Consider the following 22,622-nt stretch of genomic DNA (forward strand, 5'->3'; position numbering starts at 1 on the left):
CAACATCAAAGTTAAACATACGTTTACATGAATAGCAGTTTACTAGTATATCTGGCATAAAATCTCAATCATTCAGGTGTATGATGTTTCTTGCGTGTACTAATATATGTAGGAATGTGAATGAATTGATTCATTCACGTGTTTACAAACATATATATATATATATATATATATATAGATATTTGAATGGGTGTGGGTTCACCTCATTACAAAGCAATTTCAGAGTTAAAAGTGTGTTAAATTGTGTGGATTGTAATTAAAGGTGTGTAAATTTCTTTTCCCCAACAATTAACATATGAATTATATTGTAATTTCAAAAACCAGCTATCAACTTTCTTACACTCATAAATTGTGATTGTGTGAGTAGTTTGCCGGTCTCTAGTATCTTTTATTAAAAAGTTAAAATACATAGAACTATAGAAGAAGAACATGTAATAATGATGTTTTGGCTGCGAGATAGATCGAGAAAATACAAGTGACTCCGTACTGCTAGTTTGCATGAATTTCACTCTTAGGTCATGTATGCACTTCAGTTCAGTGCCTGCCAAAAAACTTGTCTAGTAACGAAGATAATCCTTCATGCGGTTCTTCCTCATGAGATTTCAATAACGCTGCAAGGAAAAACCCACTAGCTATATCATTAATCATTAAGAAAGAGAAGTTACTTAATTTTTCCTTTGAAAATATAGGTTTTGCATGGTTATTTGCATCCTGTACAGTTTTAAGTAATAATTATCTCTGTCTATAAACTTGTGGCTTGCTAAGAAGGGAGTATTAATTTGATATAATTTTCTATGCTTAATTACCTTCTGCTGCCATTGGGTAGAGATCGAAGAAGGTACTTGCTGACTTTAAAAATTTCTGCAAAAATGTATGTAATACACAAGGTTAATCAATGAAGATCGTATGGAAGTTCTATAGTACTCAGAGAAACGATGAATTCCAAATTCGTTCATCATAAGTAGAAGCCAGCTCTTCCAATGAACCAAACGATGGACTTTCAGTATTAATCGTTCCGTACCAATACGAAATCACCAGGTTTGAATGGAATTTCTGCCATGCCGGTTGCTTTCCTGCACACATTATTTTGTTAATTAAGCAGGGTAATATATCAAAACAAGAAGGAAAAGAATATCTAGCTAGGAGGATTGAAGTATTTCTACCAATCCTCTTGCCATTTTTCTAAGCCATTTTTTAGTTATTAATCGATATTAGTATAGTAGCTAGACTAGTTAGTAAATCATAGATTAATAACTACAAAATATTGGCCGATCATGTTCAGATATAGAATTCGAAAACCGGAAAGGATACCTAAGCAAAAGACGTCCATCAAATTCTTCGTATTCGAAAAATGTGCAACCTTTGGCGAAGGGTATGACTTTATTTTTCCACTCTGTTATTTCAAAAAGTCAAGGACTAGATATTAACTTCACTTGAAAAAAAAAAAAAAANAAAAACTACACGTTAACAGTCAAGAGCTCCATGCATGTTAATAAAATTTTCAATCTACTAAAACGTTTTACCTAGATGCCAAATCACACTGGCAGTCAATTTTTCTCCTTCTGTCGCATTGTCAATAACGAAAACGATATTAGGTCCCATTGCATCCATCATCTTGGCAAAGAAGGGGAGAACACCCTGTTACAAACATTCCTCAAATTCTTCAACTCACTAAATTAACCAAACAAAGGTATAATGGGAAAAAATTGTGAGTAGAAACATTATGATCAAAATTAAACGTTTGTGAATTAATATAGAAGAATCTAAATCCCAATATATAGAAGGAAAGAAGCAGCTACAGTGTATGTACCTATAATATCAATGTTATACGTACGATTTTGCTCTCTCAGAACTTCTTCACTAATCGAACAAGTCGTATGAGATGAAGAAAGAATATAAACATAATAAACGTACCAACCTGTTTTTTTCCTTCAAAGGGAACGTAAAACACAAGATCCTGATACTGGCAGTCCTCAGCTAGAAGTGGATCCAGTTTGTTTATGTCCTTGGAATTGATGGCATTGTAGAAATCTTTAGCCAACTCCGCAGCAGAAGGAGGTGCTGGCATAGGCGCAATCCCACATGATCCGTCATCGCTTCCGAACACTCTCCATTGTTCATCTTTGCGTTTTTTTCGGTTAACATTCGAAATTGTAATCAAAGCCGCCTTCTTTTCGATGTTCAATGGTAACTGAAAAGAAGCAAGGCTGGCCCTATGAATTTTGGCATTGAGCGTCGAAGTAGCAGAAGATGCGTTGATGTTGATGGAGCTTTTCTTTGGTCTGCGGCAATAAGCTCCTACTGAATGTTGGGTCAGTGAGGCCATGGATTTCAGAATTGTATACAATTTTTGAGAGAAACAGGCAGAGTATTACAAATAATGAGATCAGCTGGTTAACTCCATAAGAGGCAAAGAATATTGATGTTCTTGATAAAAGGAGGGAGGGGGGACTTTGGGGTACATTCTATACTTGCGAAGGTAGCAAAGAATCCTTGATGTCTTTATGATCTTTAATTTGGTTGGTTTGTTTTTAAGTGAAAAGATACCCAAATTCGTTCTAAAAGCTATTCTCGATGCATGTAAGACTAGGTTTTGCATGAATGCAAGAGTAGTGCTACTGTGAGCAACCAAGACGGGCACTGAAATTAGGAATAAAAGATACCCAAATTGGTTCGTCTATTCAAAATATTTAGTAGTCAGTTTGTGTAACATGGTATTAGAGTCAAGTTTTCTTGAGACCAACATTGCAGTTTAATCATGCTTAGTTGTAACCCTAATTTATTTCCTTTTATTTTATTTGTGTGATCATATATATAAGACTAACAACCATAAGTTATATGCCCAATACCATTTGATCTAGTGACATAATCTCTATTTTAATAAGTGAAATGTTGTGAGTTCGACTATTTACATGATAAAAAAATTATTCAAGTTATATATATCATATATATTCATGTTTATAAATATCATGCATGCATGCATCTCATATCAAAAACCAGCCAATGAGCCAATCCTCTGGCAGTTGGTTGGAATTCATGAAACACGACACCAGTATAACTGTACAACTTATTTTGGTTGCTTCGATGCTGAGCAAAGAGACGGCCGGCCAGGCCCCTCCCCGGCCACAAAAGCCATCTCCATCTTTCTTTTAGGCTGTTATATAGCTAGCATCGATCATTGCATGCTTTCTCCACTTTCTTTTATGCTTCACATGTTTAAGCTTTGTCGATCGACCTTCTGTATAGTGATGCATGATCATTGAGTGTCACTACATGTAGGGCTTCTTTCTTTTAAGAAAAAGTTCTGATATAGGTCAATGATTCAGCTCATAATTTGGCTCTAACTAGATCATTCATGCTCAGAAGATACACAAATCGGCAAGAGATTTCTCATTAAGCTGCTAGACGTAAGTTTGCTCTAACTAGATCATTCATGACATCCTCCTTTAAGTTGCTCACTACATGCAACAGATGGGTGAATTTGTCGAAAGGAAAGATTCCGATGGTGAAGAGTTACGGCGAGAGGCGGTACGTAGTGTCATAGCCAGGGACGGGATCTACTTGGAAGGCTTTATGGGCTCAAGCCTAGACAAAAAACCTATATGGTTAATGTATTTGTACACCTTGAAAAAAAAATTGTTGTTAGTTCAGTTGTGTCAAGATTATAATTTCATGTTCTCCCATGACTTAGGTTCGAGTCCGGTGTCCCCTTTTTCCTCTTTAAACTTTGTTTTCCTCTCTCTCTCTCTCATTTTTCATACCATATTTTCTTATTTTATGTCAGTATTTATTACTTTCCTTCTTAATTTTTTCCCTCATTTTTTCCTCCGTCTTAAGAAAATTGGGTCTAACTGGAAATAATATCGTATTTTTTTTTCCTTCTCATATAAGAGAGCCAATTAGCCTAGACCAAGTTTAAATCCGGGATCTGCACTGGTCATAGCAGAAGAGACCAAGTTAGGAGCAAGAGTGCAAGACCCTACTTACAAGTCTAATTAACCTTAAAAACCCGATGAAGAACCACAATAGAAAGGGTTGCAGCCACAAGCACCAGAAGAAGCAAGAGCATCTTAAAGAATTGACTGCATGGAATTTAGCTAACAAATCTGACCCGATCATAGCACAAAAATTTATTAGCTAATGAAGCAGAACATATATAGCTATTAATTTTTTTAGCATATCAGAAACAACATGTATATATACATATGACACGACTTGACTGATATAAGATTTCCGCGCGAGGTCTACAGTTTTTAAGACAATGATCCTTGGAACGGAACGTAAACAATGGATTGTTCGAAAAACTCAACCTTAAAATGCCCTAATTAAACAACATAGAATTGATGCAATGTCTTTCCGTCACAAATATATGCAGAACAGAAATGGAGAACTGTGTTGCTTTAACTTAGTGTGGCTGGGGGATCACTTGCTCCCACCATCCATAGTTCCATACATAACTCATCCCAAACATGGAACACATAGGGCCAAGATGATACAGCTATATATCCCACTAGTTTCCAATTCACAATGTGTAGATATCTTTCGGAGACCTACTGTAGCTAAACCATACATCATTTTCCTTATTCGATCTTTTCTGTTTGTATGTTTCTTATATTCCTTAACTCCCTTCAATGAATCAATATCATCTTTGACTAGGGCTTCCCCACGGTTTTTACGCCTCACTATACCACACCTCACTATATCTTAGAAACTTGTGGAGTTAATCGTGTACTTCTAATTCTTTTGAAATAATTGATACAAAAATGATGCTCTGGTGTGCTTTGTCTTCTTCCATGGCCCCATATGTATTAATTTAGGATGAAGCCATCAACCTTGAAAAAGGAAAACAGATCTGATAAAATGGATGGGAAAGAAATATCTAATGAAGGCTAGGAGGTTCTTGCAAAGATTTATAACGCCAGATTTTGTGGGCAGAGCCAAATCTAGCCATGCTGCTTTTATTGGGGTATTGGGAAGGTACATGCATATAGGGCAAGAAAAAGGATCAACGACTTTAATAGTACAAGATGGAATGGAGTCCTCAGTCCTCACCATACTCATATAGATCATGTAAAAGGTTGATGTCTCATCTTTTTTAAACTTTTTCTTTCTTCATTTTTTGTTTAGGAGGGTTGCTTGATGTGGATTGTTACGCGAATTATAAGATGAGCAATCGTAATTATTAAAAACTTCGATGAATTAGAAAGAAAACAGTATAACAGAAATTTATAATCCAGGTACCATATACCTACCTCATTAAAAATTTATGGAGTCCATGGTATGATTGACATCGGTATAGAACGTTGGTTCAAATGTTCAATCATGGGGCGGGAGAGAGTTGCGGCCCCTCGGCAATTCGAAACTTTCTCATAATTATTGTCCAATTATGTATTCAATTAAGATCAAGGTTTTTGTATATATTGGTCCCTTCGGAAATCTAAATCAAGCTCCGCCATTGAACTTCAATGGATACCTAATGGTGAAATAATTATTCATCGTGAGAGATGTTGCATATACATGCAGTTGTACACATACGAGTTACTCAGATTTCATAAATGTAACAGAATTGCAGAAAGTAAAATCCAACATATATATGCTTCTCAGTGTCAGTAGTTACTGTATAAGACGGTATGAACTTCAAAACTGAAAATTTCAAACGCATGAAGATGATATTACAACAATTTTGTTTCGGTATATATCCTTCAGGCCACCCGACTGTGACTATACAAAAGATACCACCGAAACTTGGCGAACAATGAAAACGAGAAAAGCTTAACGAAATCTTTCTTCTGCTGTCCTGTAGTGCTTGCCTCACATGACAATCATGATACTCCAAATGTTAGCAGTGGCAAAACAAACCAAGACCAAAGGGATATAAGGTGAATAATTATGTTGTCGTCAATTATTCATAGAACAAGCCTCTGATAATTCCAACAAAACCTGCAATTAGGGCCCTTACATACTGTTTAAGTATTTTAGAAATCATAAACTAATATGTCCCTCCAGGCCCCATTTCTTAGTCCATTTCCAATAAGATATCAGTTTGAAGAATTTGAAGAGAAAAACCTCCTTAGATTTCAATATACCAGCATCCACACGCAGAAATCTTGATGCAGAGATCAACCTCATCATGTCAACTAATGCCATCACTATAATTCTCTTGTTTCTCAACATCTCTCTATTTCCTGCCATATCTGCTCTGAACCAAGAGGGTCTCTCCCTCCTTTCATGGCTTTCAACCTTCAATTCTTCTTCCTCAGCTGCCCATTTTTCTTCCTGGAATCCAACAGCCTACGATCCATGCAAATGGGATTATGTCAGATGTTCTGAAACAGGATTTGTTTCAGAAATCACAATAACCTCAATCAATATACCAACCAGATTCCCTATCCAGCTACTCACCTTTAATCATCTCACCACCCTTGTACTCTCAAATGCCAACCTCAGTGGAGAAATTCCAAAGGCAATTGGAAACTTGTCATCACTAACCACCCTAGATCTCAGCTTCAATGCTCTAAGAGGTTACATCCCACATGAGATGGGGAAATTATCACAACTGCAGTTGTTATCACTGAATTCTAATTCCTTGAATGGTGCAATTCCAAGAGAAATCGGAAACTGTTCTGAGCTTCAACAACTTGAACTGTACGATAACCAGTTATCTGGAACGATTCCTGCTGAAATAGGCCAGTTGTGGAATCTGGAAGTCTTCCGTGCAGGCGGGAATCCTGACATTCAAGGTGAAATCCCAATGCAGATATCAAACTGCAAGGGACTAACTTTCCTTGGCCTTGCAGCTACAGGAATCAGGGGACAAATTCCAAGAAGCATAGGAGAACTTAAGAATCTCCAAACTCTTTCGATTTATACAGCAAATCTCTCAGGTTACATCCCACCAGAAATAGGTAATTGTTCAGCCTTACAAGATTTGTTTCTGTATGATAACCAGCTTGCTGGTCAAATTCCTGTTCAACTTGGTCTATTGAACAAGCTAAGAAGAGTGCTACTGTGGAAGAACAATCTCAAAGGAAGCATCCCAGAAGCACTAGGGAACTGTTCAAAATTGAAAGTTATCGATTTCTCGTTGAATCTTCTGAGTGGTGAGGTTCCATTGTCTTTTGCAAACTTGGTGGCATTGGAGGAGCTTCTCATGTCTGAAAATCAGATATCAGGCAGCATACCGTCTTTACTTGGAAATATTTCCAGTTTAAAGCAACTGGAATTGGATAACAACAAATTTTCAGGTACAATTCCACCTGTCATTGGGCAATTAAGAGAACTTACTCTTTTCTTTGCCTGGAAGAATCAGCTCCAAGGAAGCATACCAACTGAGCTGGCCAACTGTAGGAAACTTCAAGCATTGGATCTTTCAGGCAATTTCCTTAGTGGGTCCATACCGAAATCTTTATTTGACCTCAAGAACTTAACGGAACTGTTGTTGATATCAAATGAATTCTCAGGACAAGTTCCAAGCAATATTGGCTACTGTACCAATTTGATCCGCTTACGCCTCGGATCAAACAACTTAACAGGTCAGATACCATCCGGAATTCGGCTCCTGCAGAGATTGAGCTTCCTAGAATTGTCAGGAAATCATTTTACCGGAATAATTCCTGCTGAAATAGGAGACTGCACCCGGTTAGAAATGGTTGATTTGCATGGAAATGAGCTCCAGGGCAGCATTCCTTCATCATTCCAATATCTTACTGGTCTTAATGTTTTAGACCTGTCCATGAACCAGATAGATGGTGAGATTCCTGAACCTTTTGGTAAGCTGAAATCCTTAAACAAACTGGTCATCAATGGAAACCACATTACTGGTTCCATTCCCAAGTCACTGAGCCTCTGTAGGGATTTGCAGTTGTTGGAAATAAGCAGAAACAAAATCACAGGCACTATCCCAGATGAGATTGGACGCTTGCAAGGGCTCGATATTCTCTTGAATCTGAGCTGGAATTCTCTGACAGGCCCCATTCCAGAAAGCTTCTCAAATTTCTCAAAACTTGCCAATATGGATATCTCCCACAATATGCTGACAGGAAGCTTGAAAGTACTTGGGGATCTGGACAACCTCGTTGCCCTGAATGTCTCATACAACGACTTTTCAGGTCTACTTCCCAATACTAAATTTTTCAAAGAGCTACCTCCATCTGCATTTGCCGGTAATCACAAGTTATGCATCAACGGAAATGAGTGCCAACTAAACAGAAACCTGCATGAGAAGAAATCCATCAGATATCTGATTATTTGTATCCTTCTGAGTGTAACTGCAACTATATTTGTTATGCTTGCTGGAATAGCTTTGTTTGTCAGAGTCTGGGGAATCACATTTGGGATGACAAACAGTAAAGAAGAAGAAGATCTGGTGTGGGATTTCACCCCATTTCAGAAGCTTGATTTTTCAGTTAATGACATTGTGACTAAGCTGTCAGACTCAAACATTGTTGGCAAGGGAGGCTCAGGAGTAGTTTATCGTGTAGAGACTCCAACAAGACATGTCATTGCAGTGAAGAAGTTATGGCCGATAAACAATGGGGAGCTTCCAGAAAGAGACTTTTTCTTTACAGAAGTTCATACTCTTGGATCGATAAGGCATAAGAATATAGTGAGGCTTCTGGGGTGTTGTAAAAATGGGAAAACCAGATTGCTTTTGTTTGATTTCATCAGTAATGGGAGCTTAGCTGGATTGCTCCATGAGAAGAGGGTGTTCTTGGACTGGGATACAAGGTACAAGATTGTACTGGGAGCAGCTCATGGCTTAGCTTATCTTCATCATGATTGCATTCCTCCAATCATTCATCGAGATATTAAGGCGAACAACATCTTGGTAGGGCCACAGTATGAATCTCTTCTTGCAGATTTTGGCCTTGCAAAGCTTTTGGGTTCTCCAGAATGCTGCAGAGCTTCCAACACAGTTGCAGGTTCTTATGGGTACATTGCTCCAGGTAGTCCTCTACATACTCAAATAAAACTTAAAATGGGTCAATAGTTTGCCAGATTTGTTTTGTTCATCTCCACCTACATCTTAAGTACTTTACTTAATTGGCCTTTAATATATTCCTACTCTGAATATTTTTCACACTCCACATTGCAGAATATGGATACAGTTTGAGGATCACAGAAAAGAGTGACGTGTATAGCTATGGAGTGGTGCTCCTAGAGGTCCTAACAGGGAAGGAACCAACAGATAACAAGATTCCTGAGGGTGAACATATTGTCACTTGGGTTAATAAGGAACTTGGAGAGAGAAACAAAGAATTTACGTCAATTGTTGATCATCAGCTAATACTGAGATCAGGGACAGAAATTCAAGAAATGTTTCAAGTTCTTGGGGTGGCTCTTCTCTGCGTTAATCCCTCCCCGGAGGAAAGGCCGACAATGAAAGATGTCACAGCAATGCTCAAGGAGATCAAGCATGAAAATGAGGATTGTGAAAACCCAAAATTTCTCGGCCAGGGAGTTGTGACAAACAGGAAAACTGCAGTTCACAGTTCTAGTTTCTCGAGGTCATCTGAACCTCTAATTGGTTCACCTTCTTGTTTTCCCAGATAAAAGTAAAACTTGTATAGATTGATGATGCTGTGCAGTAGCAATAAGACATGATATCCTTTTCACTATGATTCAGCTAGGAGTAAAATTGTTAGTTCACTCATTTAGATCAGAAGAAACTATGATCAAATGCATAGTCTTCAGAGCCTAATGTCTTATTTTCTAACTATTTGCCTACAATTTACGAGCTGAAAGAAATCTCCTGTGGTTGAGGACTGAGGAAGGCAGGTGTGGTTTTGTTTGCAATCTAGGGTAACTAATGTTTTATTGTTCTCACCCACTCACGCTTGATCATACTCTGAACCTAGTATATTTCTAACAACTAACACCAGCCACAATTGACAGTTAACTTTCAGGAAAAAGAAAAAAAAGAAAAAAAAAAAGACTTCTCAAGTTTTCATGCCTCTAGTGTTATTGTTCAGACTCGCAAGATAGCCCGCCCTCGCATACTAAATTACCAAAAGCAAATTTTCAGCATTGTCCAGAAAATAGAATAACCTGCTTCCATTAACAATGCAAATTCATAATATGCTATACGTTACCAAAGAACGAACCAGCAAGCTTTGCAATTATCAAGTTGGGGACCAACAGCAGTACAATAGCTTTCAAGCCTAATTGAGTTGTCTGTGGGGCAATGGTAGTGACATTCCTGTTTGGCATGAGCTTTCCCAACAAATATTTTCGCAAAGAAAAAGAAATTTCATTCTGCATGTTCTTGAAAAGAAATACTGTCCTTTAGACATGTGATACTGAATCATCTCAGGCCCACTGATTTGTATATTGTAGCTTACAAGTTCTAATCACTAAGAATGCAAGCAAACTATTAATAATCATCTCCTAAATAGTCTTCCAGAAGCTATAGGATTTCAAGAACTCGAGCATATCCAAATTCCCATTTTAAAAAAACATATTGATCTTATATCTAAAACCCCTACAGCTTTTTATCATATACTCAAAGCATTAACATTGACCAGCAAGTTTTTCACTACAGATCTCCTCAGATATTTATGATTTTTGTAATGTTAATACTAACAACATAATACAACGGCAGAATATTTCGGAAAAATAAATAAATAAATTGAAAAACTTGAGGCCCATAGTTTGACACTACCCGATCCAACGGTAAGCATTCATCCAATCATAGTGCATATAAATTGTGATTTGAAATTAGGATGAATTTTGATCCCAGGTAAGGGCTCAAACAGTCTTGATCAGAAAACTTAGGAACCAATTGTAATGGCTCAAACATATCTACTACAAGAAGTTTGGAACCATAAACTCTATCCCCATTCGCCTCCAGCAGATATGGGGAGCATGAGAAACAGATTATATACATTCTGCTTTCAAAAAAAATCTTTACTACAATAAAGCGAGACCCACAAAGCTTCACCAAATTTTGAGTTACCTAAAGTAACCCTGAAACAAACATATCACCTCTACTAGGGTAAATTAGTGAATCAAACAATACGTGAACAATCAGTCTTATTTGGTAAAAACTAAAATGAACGTGGGAACTCCCCATTCACTTCAACACAAAGCTATAAACGAGGGGAAAAAAAACTACCACTTAACTTCTTAGTCTACCACTAAACAAATAGTATAAATTACTACTAATTGACATCATTCCCTCAGCTTCTCTTAAGCAAAACTCAAGGTTCTTTACATGTTTTATTTCTCCCTTATTATGTATACTAGGTCTCTTGAAATATGTCTTATAAAAATTAAATATATTTCTTGTTTAATTTTTCCGTCTGATATATAACATTTTCTACAAGCGAAATGCGCGGGTATAAAGGCTAGTAATAATAATTGCAAGCTATATAACAACATCAAATCAATCAATTCCCTACTAGAAAAGGTACTAGATATCAGGTACTGTAAATACGTTACATAAAAAGACCTCACTTTAGTTTAAATACAATGATCGCAAGCTATCTATAAAAATCAAATCAATCAATTCTCTACTACAAAAGATACTAAATATCAAGTACTGTAACCATATTGCATGAAAGGACCTCACATCAATTTGATTACAATTGATTATGTTTGTACACTAACAGTAATCTAGAAAAACACTCTTTCCAAAACAATACAATCCAGAAACACACGATAGGGCAAATCAAGGAAACATACGGTTATACTCAGATCAATCACCAATTATAACTTTTTAACATTTATATATTTCCTTATTACTTTTCATTCAATTACAATATATCTCCTGACACACTCATGACCTAGCTAATGACGTTATAGTGGGTTATTTTATGATAACAACTTCCAACCTAGATTAAAAGGAAGGGTCAGATTTGGAAAGAAACTGGTTAATTTTATTGACAAAAATAAAAAAGATATTAACAAAATCATCCATCTGCCAAAACATGTGACAAAATAAAAGATAAATGAAAACAGTGTCCTTTTCAGCTGATAATGTAAAAAATGTCTGTAAACTTATTCTCTAAATATCATATATACAGACTCACAAATCAAAAGAGGAAAAGAGAAGTCCTATAGCCTCATATTAGCAGAGAATACATACCACAATGAGTACTCCAATATGCCCATGCCCATGAGCTTGCATGTGTTGGTGCAAATACATATACATGAATTTATGTATGAAACCATGAGGTATGTTTGTTTGGGTATTTTAATATCGTAGCATGTTGAGCATAGAGAAGAGGAACTTCCAGCTTGTTGATGTACGTCCTGCAACTAAAACCATTCCCCCTGAACAAGGGACTAAAGACGGAGATACCCTGCACATTTGCACATATTAAGAGTCATAAAAGTTTGAAACAGCCTTTACATTTATTTCAGGGAACAGCTACGTTTCTACCTACAGTTTTCTACAGTTTATTTACACTTGAGTGTTCAGTTTTTTCAAAAAAGAGAAATCAACAGAATAATTTGAACAATACCGCTAGCCATATATCTGATTTGCGTAGGTCACCAGACTCCCCATACACTGACGGAGATGACTTTATTGATTACTCTTACAATTTACAAAAGAAAATTTTTGTTTACTACTGCTTCTAACCGAAATGAGAACAATAAAAATAAAATATTACACTTTTCCTGGCATTTTGTGGCTTCATGGATCCAAAGAAATGAAACAGGCGTGGATGAACTGAGAAGAAAACCAAAAATTTACAGGTTACAATCTGAATCATTAGGGCTGTTGGCCATTACAAAGAAACACTGAAATAAAGATATTACTCAGAGATTAATTATTATCTTGTTATCTCTCAGGGTGCCACTTTATGCTACATCCAATGCTGCCAAAAGAAAAGGGGAAGGAATGATTGAATTTCACAATGTAATCAAGGCTGATATAATTCTAAAGAACCGATGGATGTAGTATCTGAAGGATGTACCTGGGTTTCTGAGCTGATGGTACTGGTTGGCAACTGAGAGCACAATCTATTGCCAAACTCAAGTCCCTAGATAGAGTATTTAAAACCAGTTCATATACTATTGAATAGAAGTCATACAGCTAATACGTAAGAAAATTAAGCTAAACCCACACATTCAACCTTCCGGTTACAGGCACATTATTACTAGGTCTCGAATCATCAAACTGGCCATGGTACACCAATTCGAATGGCCTGCGTCCATCCTGTTACACAAAAATAAATCCAGGTCATGCTAGAAGGGAGTAAACCAAATAAGTTTGAACTCATATCAAGATTATAGTGATGATTTGAGAATTGACCCCTTGAGAAAAAGATAATGAGACACTGCGCTAATAAAGTTTCGGCAAATAAATCGGTGCAGTCACCTTTTTAAATAGGAAAAATTCCGGTGTGCAAACTGCTCCAAATTCTCGGGCAACATCCTGTGACTTTGTTAAACATATTCATCATGCATTAGTCTAGTGTCTGACAAGCTTTCAGGAGTCAGATAATGACCAGGAATGAAACAGCAATTGTATTTAACTTGGATCAATTTATTATAGATACACTAAATTCAAGGTGCAATGACCTACAATCAAAGATATCAGTTTTAGGTTGGCTAGTCTATACCCAGCAATAAATAAATAAATATTAAAAAACAAAAAAAAACTAGTCAAACATAAAAGGGGAAAGAGCGAGTCAAAGTCATGGAGTGTGGGAATAGTCAACAGTACCTCAATTTCTTTCCTCTATATCTAACCTAATAGCTTCCCTTACATTTCAACAAAATCAAATTTTGGAGTTGAGTTTTTACTTTCTACTGACCAATGTTTATAATGTGCTTTTGCATTGAACCTCCCCTGACTTTCAGGCATGCAAAGTTTCCAGCTACTCATAATATTACATTCATCACTACTTTCATATTTTCTAGTTTGAAAATGATAAAAGTTTAATTGTGGCTATGATGAATGCATGTGTGCATGCACGCATGAACATGAACTTATGTGCCAACCAAAACCAAGCAAGATTCATACGAACATTCATAAAAGACACTTCAAGAAGCAAAAAGTAAAATTAAAATAAAGTAAAAAGAATGAAAACAAAAAAAAACAAAAGATGAGGAGATCTATAAAGCATGCGTTGATTGACAATAGCACACCTCGTCATATAGATATGGGAAAGGATACTTGAAAAGTCTAGCCTCTTCTGACATGAACTCGGGCCCATCCTATCAAGAAGAGTCCCACTATTGGCAGAACATATAATAGCTTCGTAAGCTTTAATCCCAAATTACGGAATCAGTATAAGCCCTTGTACCTGTGGGTGAGTTGTTACAGAATTTGAAGATATCGCAACAACTGCAAGTCCTTTCTGTAAACAAAAAAACATAGCAATGATGAGAATGATGACAGTGATAAACATAACTTCTGCAGTTTTTGTATCAACTCTCATAATAATCAGGAGCAACATAGTAACTACGCATACTATATAGCCAGAAAACGTTCTCCTTTCCTCCAGTACTTTCCCTCTTCCTATTGCAACTTCCACCGACGCACACATATCATGTGTATATGCTTCTATGATACTAATAAAATAAAATTAAAATAAAAAAAAGGTGTTTGCACTGTGTCTTTTTTCTTGTTTCAATAAATTTCTTCCTATATTCATACTCAACGGAGTCTGGAGGAATCCATAAAGAGAGCAAGCTCTCAGAATGGAAAGTATTCAAGAATAAAAATCATTTGCGATATACTAATTGAAGTTCGATAACTGTAAAAAAGAGCAAGCTCTCAGAAAGCAATGTATTCAACTCTTTACCTTCATATAAAAATTCGCAAGTTTGACAATAGCTTTTTTGAGGTGTATAACAAACGGGCAGTGGTTGCAGATAAACATAACCTGCATCATCAAATTGTTAAGATGCAAGTATGTGCTTACATGCAGAGCAAGATAGAATACATGAAAAGTTCGATTAAATTAATAAAACCACATAAAATTGCAGCCAATTTCGTATATGTTCACTTGGGCTGATTTGTTCCAAAGTCAGATATTGCAACAGATTGCACTGACTATTTCTTTCTCTTAAAACTCAGAAGTCACATACGACACAGTTCATGAAATATCAGAAAAGATTCCGAAGATGCCAATCCAAAGATCCAACTAACTTTCCCAAACTCCCGAGTAAAAGATTCCAGTAAAATCAACAAAAGGAAGATAATGACTCTTACCATAAAACTAATTTGAGCTATATAAAGTTGACACCGACATATATCTATAGTATTTTGATACCCAGCAGGCTAGCAGATATAAGAGTTGCAGTCAGTTGCATTTTAATTTCATTCTCAGTTCATTTCGCAATTAAATTTAACTTGTACGACAAATCTTGGCCTATCTGGTTCATAGATAAGCTCACTAACAGCTCTAATTTAACCACCCAAATATGAAACCGAAATTCCAAAACCCAAGTGATCTCAGTAGTCATTACTTTTTCTGAATCCTATCATCACATTGTCTATAAAATCATAGTTGAATTTATCATCCAAGATTTTTCACTTTCAAATTGCAAATGCTTTGTGATTTAAGGATTTGCGGCCTTTGTTTCAAACAGAATGCCAATGCCAACGTCTGAAATATAACCAATGGAATAGTATATAAATTGAACTGACCAGTAAAGCAGGATGGGATTCAAAGTCCTCCAATTTCCAAACTTTCCCAGTAAGTGGCTCTGGAATCTATGACCAACAAAAATCCAAGTTAGGCAAAAATCATTTTAAAAAAATGAATACATAAAACAATTGATACCTCAAAACTGGGAGGTCTGAAGCCAAGAGAGACTCCTCTGGACTCGGTTCTAGCAGCGCGAACGACGAGCATTCTGGGCGGTAGAGTGGTCCGCGGAAGCTGGGGATAAGAACCCAATTTGAAGGACTGCGGCGAAAACCGGGATACGGAGGTGCGCGGTGAACGAAGCAGACATGCGCAGGCTGAGTGAGAGGAGAGAGTGACAGCCATGGCTGATAAGTTGCAAAGTGACAGTTTGATGGGCTTTAGAGTTGAGACTTGAGAGCGTTACTATTGAGCCACTGCTATATATCCATCCCAATGGACTTTTCCTTTATTTTGTTTTTTATTTTTAAAGAAATAGAATGATGAATCCATTAATCATCACGACTGTACTATGTCAAATTAGAGAGGTCCTATGTTGCACGGACACTTCACACCCTTGCAGTGTCGGAGTGTCTGACATGGCGACACGGCCTGACACATGTCTGATATGCCACGTGACATGTTGAAAAATGTGGACTTTTTCGACACGTCCTGACATGTTGACCGACACGCCATCTCAACCTCCGACACGTCACGTCATCAATTTTTATTATATATATATTTATATATATTAAAAAAAAAAGATTACATGGATTATGGAATGATTGAAATTTTCTTATCTATTAGGTGTTAGAGGGCTATTGTGTTACTAAGTTGATGCCTTTTTTTTCAACCTACATCGGAACGGCCCATTTGATTCTCTTTAATGACTTACATTTGATTCTCTTTAATGTTATTTGAATATGTTTATGCAATGGATTGAATTTAGACAAAAAAGAAAACATGATTTTGGTAATGTAATGAACCTATTTAATATTTTAGTATATTTTGTATGTATTAAAAATACATAAACATATTATTTATTTGTCGTGTTCAAGCCGTGTCGAAAACTCAGTTTGTAAGTTTTACCGTGTCGCCGTGTTCGTGTCCGTGCCCGTGCAATATAGGAGAGGTCTGAAGACGACTCTATTTACAAATCACTGCCCATTTTCATGTCTACAATCCTATGAAGCTAGGAAGAAGTCTACCACAAAAGAACTAATGTCCAAACAGCAGGACTTATCTAGTCTAGATTAGCAAATAACCTACAAAGTGCTAGAAACATTCTGGTTTTAAGGTCTAGAGACCTAATGGTGTACTTTTTCCTCGGAAAAGAGAGTAAAGTACAACAGAACCCAAACAAATTCAGTCCAAATCAAGAAGAGGAGGGAAAGTGACATGGACCAAAAAGTTCAACGAACTTCAACCTACTCCCAAAAGCCCACATCCATGAACCCAGACCGGTCTTGCTAACACCCTAACTAGTAACACCGCTAGAGCCACTACCATGCCCACCTCAATTCGGCGGCTTGTCCAGATGCGACCCCACACCTGCCATCTCGTCCAAGATCAACATCAAACTTGATATGCCAAGTCGGCGAGACATTGTGCGCCTGGAAAGTACAAACCTAGCTTCTACAAGTTAAACACTCCAGAAAAACACCAGCCTATATACAACAACACAACCCTCTCAATCGTTGCAGCCACAATTGGAGTCGTGATCCACTTATTCTCAATGTCGTCGTCGCGTGGGGATAGATCACAATGGTATCGCTCCACCCACCCACAACCCTCTTAGCCCTTGACAGAGTATCGATGACAACCAAAGTTAGAGAAGGAGGTGGAAGAGTAGGTGTTGTCGGAGATAAAAAAGGGGCAAGTTGGATATGTACTGTCGACCACTACTAGAATAAAGTGCTTTTGTGGGTTTTTTTTGTCAATGGCAGCGCTTCCATCGCAATTGTACTATCGACCACTACTAGAATAAAGTGCTTTTGTGGGTTTTTTTTGCGATGGTAGCGCTTCCATCGCAATTGTACTATTAACCACTACTAGAATAAAGTGCTTTTGTGGTTTTTTTTTTTTTTGCAACGGCAGCGCTTCCGTCGCAATTGAGACCCTATTGCCACATAAATTTGGTGTTGTGAATAATCTAAAGCATTTACGACGGCAAATCTCTATCATAGTAAACTATTAATCAATTGCTACGCAGCTTACACTTTCTCTTTTTCTTGTCGCAAGACTTTTAATCAATTAGTATATAGATCAAAAACCCTAAGCTTCTACATTTTCTTTACCCTTCATTCTAATCACACGACCCTTGCATTTTTGTACATAGACGGAGGGCAAGAAGGCAGGGCCTAGCTCGTCAGGGACTAGTGAGCACACTACTGATGTAGGTAATGCTGGATACGCTCCAGGTAATTGAGGATAGGACAGATCCCGATTTGTTCCCTCTTTCTTCGACCTTTCTCTCCTCTACGCGAAGCTTGTAGACATAAGGGTAGGATGATGATGATAATTACTGAAGAAGAGATGAGTTATCGAATTGCAAGTGACAAATCGTGCACAGAGAATATGGGAGCATGAGAAAGATGGTACCCAGGAGAGTTAGGTGTCCAGAGCAATTCTGGGTATTGATAAGCTGGTGCGTGAGCCACTTTCAGGCGTTGTCGAACGATGTAGAGACTAGTATTCAACTCGTCGGAGGCTGGTGGGTACAGTGGTGGTAGATAAGTGAGAGGCGACAACATCGATAAATTAGTGGTGGTGGAGGAGAGAAAATCTCATATATGTTTTTACTCTAATGAAATCTCACCGTAATTGAACCCAGTATCCCTAAATTGAAAACCCATGAGATAAGGGAGATTGATTCGTCTACAATTAATGGAGTCTAGAATGGATGAAAATCAAGAAAGATATGCATGTATAAGCTATGCGTTGGCTGATGAAGATCCAAGAGGAGAGAAAACATTGTTGCCGAAAAAAGAAGATTTCCAAAAAATGAAATCCGGCTGAATAGTGAAATTGCTCATTGTGAGCCATAAGGTTGTTTCCCATCAGGGCCCTCATTCTAGCGTCAAAAGTTTGTGTAGATGCAGGGAGTGGGGCGGATCTACATAGAATGCGGGAAGAACACTTCATCTCTGATGTCCACAACCTGTCAATCATGAGTAAACTGTGTTAGAAGGGAAAACCGAGCTGGCTAGCCTTCAACCCTCCTTTCGGGCGGGTTGGGCTACATGATGAATGTACAGTAAGGTGGGGGTGAAGTGGAGAGTGGAGGCTTACTATAATAGAGAGAAATAACTTGTATTTATAAGGCTAGGAGTAGGTGTGCCAGCTGTAATTACCATATTGCTCTTATGGTGACTCATCAAGGTAGGGAGAGTGGTGTCACCCAATGCAATGTGCCTTGGGCCTAATTAAGGCCAAATACATTTCTAGGCAGTCGATCGGGACCTTCGGCTGGTTGAGGCAAGTACACTCATAATGTTTTATCACTCTAAAGGAAGGTCAGGAGGTGTAAACAATTCCCATCAGTCAAGACAACAATAGGTAATTTTTTGTTATTCATGGACGATATGACAGTTTTCGAAAACGGTCAAACAAGAGGGTCTGAAAACCACTCAAACCAACAAAGTTCATAACTTAATATAAGACTACATCTAAAAATTGAAATAACAAGCCTCAAAAGTATATCAAAAAAAACGGGTATGAAATACTAGAAAGCATAATAACATACCGTGCCTTAAAAACTCAACTCACCTCCCCGATTAGAGGCCTCAAACCCAATGGTGTACCTTTCATCGAAGTGGGAGGTAGGCTGAGTTTCTAGGACACAAATATGGGTCTTCCCTAAGAGCCCTAGGGTACTATGGCGAAAGCCCAACAGATGTCGAGCCGTGGTAGAGAAAAGAAAAAGATGGAGACTCAGAAGCCTAATTCCTCTAGTCCACAACTGCAGCCCAGAGGAATTAGGCACACAAGCCGGTGACCTCTCCCTCTCTCCTAGCAGACTCTAATAGCCGTCAGAACTTTCACCGGAGTCGTCAATCGCCGATTAGTCTGGGGGTTTTTCGAGACAGCGAAACATCACGCCTTTCACACCAGATGCAAGTCGCTTCATCCCGCCTTACGCTTTTGAAATCAATCGGTGACTGCAAATCGGAAATCGCCTCCCTGCACCTCGGAGCCGAGATCACCAATTCCTACTCTGACAACCTTCGAGCACGCTGTCGTTCGCTCCCAAATGGTACCTATGTATGTTTGCCCACAGCCGCGAAACAACAGCTCTGCAATTAGGAGGACTGCTGTGCACACCCTCAACAAAGCCAAACAGTCGTCAGAGCCACATCGCCTCAAACCTAGAAAACATCTTCGGTCTTCTCCAAGATCACAACCACCGACCTCGTCCTCGCACTTGCAGTGCTAGAGCGCCCTGCTGCAGACGAGATCAGAGTTGCCACCGCGCTGCTTCACAAATCCTATAACTAGGTTTTGGTATAAACTTTGAAATCGCAGGAGCTTCCAAAAACCAAAGACATTCCCTTATCAGATCTTTTGTTAATGAAAGAAGAATACATAAACAATGGGGACTAAGCCAAAACCATTCCAAAACATAAAGAAAATACAAATATAAAGACCAAATACAAAACTTATTTTATAATATTTGTTTTATAAAAGGAAATCTCTTGATATTCTTCTTTTTATGTCTTGAAGTTGCTAGGTATTCTTCCTTTTTAAACGTTTGTTTCTAAGAAAGTATTTTTTTATTCAACTATCAAAAACTTCAATGCTTTTCAATAGTGGAAAACATGAATAAAAATATTGATTGACTACACAAACTGAACACCCAACTGATCTAAATAGATTGGTTTTACATAAATCTTACAAATGGCAAACATGCAAATGTGATTCTATACCTCTTTATGTAAAGAAGATATTATATATTACTTTATGTAAAGAAGTTAGCTATTTAAATTTACAATATATGATGATATATTTGTTAATGGTCCTGTAAAAAGACGAAAGACAAGCGGAGACAAATTGAGTTTAAATTGGTGTTCAACCATTTGAGGAAGAAATTAATTAGATGTTAAAGAAACCAATAATTTTGGTTGTAATGAAGGAAAAAAAATTGTTGAGTTTCATTAATTCTCTGAATCAATTTGATAGGTTCTTGATGAAAATTAGAGTTTATGTTCAGATACAACAAATCATATGTGGAAGTGTTATGCGCACACACTGAGCCCTTGATTTATGACGGATGGTCAAGATCATCTTATGAGGAAGTATTAGAAGAGAAATATGAGGAGAGGATCCGGATCCGTTGTTGTGTGCTAGTTATTTAGAATAGTTAACATTATAGAGATAACAATTTCAAATTTCAGTACAAGTATTGTGTGGGAAACAAGTTTTATCTTAGTCCAATGAATGAGATTCATGGTTATGGGAAAATTTTCTTATACAATCAACCTAGAAAAGAATTAATCTAAAGAATCTACATAATGAAGAGTGTCTTTGCCATACTGCTCTTAGCCTCTTACAATCTTCTTTAGCGACTTGGTTGGTGGTGAAGGAAGTGATATTGCTGTTATTTGAACAACACCTGATTGTTTCTGATATGCCCAAAACAACTTGGGAGCAAAGTCTTAGCACACTAGATTGTGACAAGCTTTATTTTTATAGCTAAAATTTTTCATATACACAAATTAAGTTGAATCATTGATTTTCATCCGTATCTTGTGTATTATGCAGCTCTAGTACGACTGCTTAGGAAACAGTACCGATCGAAGAAAAATGCAAAGATTGTTACAAAGAACGGCGCGATGGAGTGATCAACATCGAATGACACTAAGATGTGGTGTATCTGATATCTGTTTCATCATCAAGACACCACAGATTGTCATCTAGTTTTTTATCCTTTCTGATTTTTAGAATTTTGATTTTGATTTTCGTTCGTATGCACCAAATTATTCAAGAACAAACCAAATTAGTTTCAAGACATGTCCTTTTATTTCCTATGTGTTCGCATCCTCATTTTTTTAATTTCCTACCTATTATTTGATAGTAGTTTCATCGTGTTGCAACGATACCAATATTGAGATTCACTCATAGTCCTAACTAATCTAACACCCAATCTTTCTTCCCTTTACAAGTATTGCTGCTGTGCTATGCACTCAATCGACCCAGCTCTGCAGTTTTCTTCCAAAGTAAGATATTTAAGCAATTGGAGAAATCAAAAAGCGTCTGGCAAGATTTCCCCTGTCCAAAACGAAGCCAAGACCACCACTAACAAATTCTTGAGATGGGGATCAGCAAAACATGTAATCCAATTTCATTGGAGCACATCTCCATGGATTTAAGAAGGAGAAGACTCAAGCAGAGAGGATTTCATTTCGATGTACGCACAAATAAAATCCTGGAAATTACTTTCAAGCTTTCCAAGAAGAACTATGTGCGTATTTGCAATATTGCATTAGCAGAGAATAAAAAACAATACAACAGAAACCTATAACCCAGAACCAAAAACAAACAAAACTCAAAAGAAACAGAGCAAAACAGGGATCTCCATTCTCTGCCCAGAAAGGCTCTGAGGCTGGGCGGTAGCATGAGAAAGTCTCAACCCTAGTGTACCCTTTATATAGGATGAAAAATCTGCTTAAGAGGCTTCGTTAAATGACATATTTACCCTACGGATTTATAAATTTTCCAGTGTACCTATTAACAAGCGTTTTGGGTTTTGGGATTTTCTGGTTTGAAATTGATCATTGGTGATACCAATACAAGATTTAGACCCGGACGATCCCCGACGGTGGGAGGAGCCAACTGATCCCCTTGGTCGGCATCTCTGGAGGCAGGGTCACCTCGTGGTTTCATTCGAAGAATTTATGGACCGCCAAGAATGCTGCAATGCAGAAGAACCAGAGACTCGTCATCGGGTTATAAATGAGCGTCCTTTTAAAAAGAGAAGAATCTCCGAAGTGGGGAAGTGATGGATTTTATGGTGAACAAGATGGTATTTGGACAGTGGGT

General features: G+C 37.5%; 3 protein-coding genes across 3 annotated transcripts; 1 reads left to right on the forward strand and 2 right to left on the reverse strand.

Moving 5' to 3' along the window:
• Positions 1 to 534: 534 nt before the first annotated feature.
• LOC101294335 lies at positions 535 to 2,326 on the reverse strand. Its single transcript, XM_004292493.1, has 6 exons — positions 1,919 to 2,326; positions 1,524 to 1,638; positions 1,312 to 1,393; positions 1,022 to 1,073; positions 807 to 861; positions 535 to 611 (listed from the first exon to the last, which is right to left on the reverse strand). The coding sequence occupies exons 1-6, from the start codon at positions 2,324 to 2,326 to the stop codon at positions 535 to 537; spliced, it is 789 nt and encodes a 262-aa protein (XP_004292541.1).
• A 3,804-nt stretch (positions 2,327 to 6,130) lies between these two features.
• Positions 6,131 to 9,609, forward strand: LOC101305712 (LRR receptor-like serine/threonine-protein kinase RCH1-like). The gene is made up of 2 exons (XM_004290502.1): positions 6,131 to 8,945; positions 9,095 to 9,609. The coding sequence occupies exons 1-2, from the start codon at positions 6,131 to 6,133 to the stop codon at positions 9,550 to 9,552; spliced, it is 3,273 nt and encodes a 1,090-aa protein (XP_004290550.1). The 3' UTR covers positions 9,553 to 9,609.
• A 2,881-nt stretch (positions 9,610 to 12,490) lies between these two features.
• LOC101305999 lies at positions 12,491 to 15,943 on the reverse strand. Its single transcript, XM_004290503.1, has 9 exons — positions 15,741 to 15,943; positions 15,605 to 15,670; positions 14,757 to 14,837; positions 14,256 to 14,309; positions 14,098 to 14,166; positions 13,325 to 13,387; positions 13,080 to 13,162; positions 12,921 to 12,986; positions 12,491 to 12,821 (listed from the first exon to the last, which is right to left on the reverse strand). The coding sequence occupies exons 1-9, from the start codon at positions 15,810 to 15,812 to the stop codon at positions 12,785 to 12,787; spliced, it is 591 nt and encodes a 196-aa protein (XP_004290551.1). The 5' UTR covers positions 15,813 to 15,943; the 3' UTR covers positions 12,491 to 12,784.
• Positions 15,944 to 22,622: the final 6,679 nt, after the last annotated feature.

Source organism: Fragaria vesca, linkage group LG2 (assembly GCF_000184155.1).
Source record: "Fragaria vesca subsp. vesca linkage group LG2, FraVesHawaii_1.0, whole genome shotgun sequence".
Classification (NCBI taxonomy): domain Eukaryota; kingdom Viridiplantae; phylum Streptophyta; class Magnoliopsida; order Rosales; family Rosaceae; genus Fragaria; species Fragaria vesca.

Bases quoted from the DNA above. Each gene is read 5' to 3' on its own strand.
- LOC101294335 (XM_004292493.1), bottom strand. From the start codon at position 2,326: ATGGCCTCACTGACCCAACATTCAGTAGGAGCTTATTGCCGCAGACCA. The intron at 1,074-1,311 runs GTATCCTTTCCG...TAATGTGTGCAG, and splicing joins GATGGACGTCTTTTGCTTAG to GAAAGCAACCGGCATGGCAG. The intron at 862-1,021 runs GTACGGAACGAT...ACATTTTTGCAG, and splicing joins AACCTGGTGATTTCGTATTG to AAATTTTTAAAGTCAGCAAG.
- LOC101305712 (XM_004290502.1), top strand. From the start codon at position 6,131: ATGTCAACTAATGCCATCACTATAATTCTCTTGTTTCTCAACATCTCT. The intron at 8,946-9,094 runs GTAGTCCTCTAC...TCCACATTGCAG, and splicing joins TTATGGGTACATTGCTCCAG to AATATGGATACAGTTTGAGG.
- LOC101305999 (XM_004290503.1), bottom strand. From the start codon at position 15,812: ATGCTCGTCGTTCGCGCTGCTAGAACCGAGTCCAGAGGAGTCTCTCTT. The intron at 14,167-14,255 runs GTACAAGGGCTT...TCTTCTTGATAG, and splicing joins CTGTAACAACTCACCCACAG to GATGGGCCCGAGTTCATGTC. The intron at 12,822-12,920 runs GTACATCCTTCA...TTCTTTTGGCAG, and splicing joins CCATCAGCTCAGAAACCCAG to CATTGGATGTAGCATAAAGT.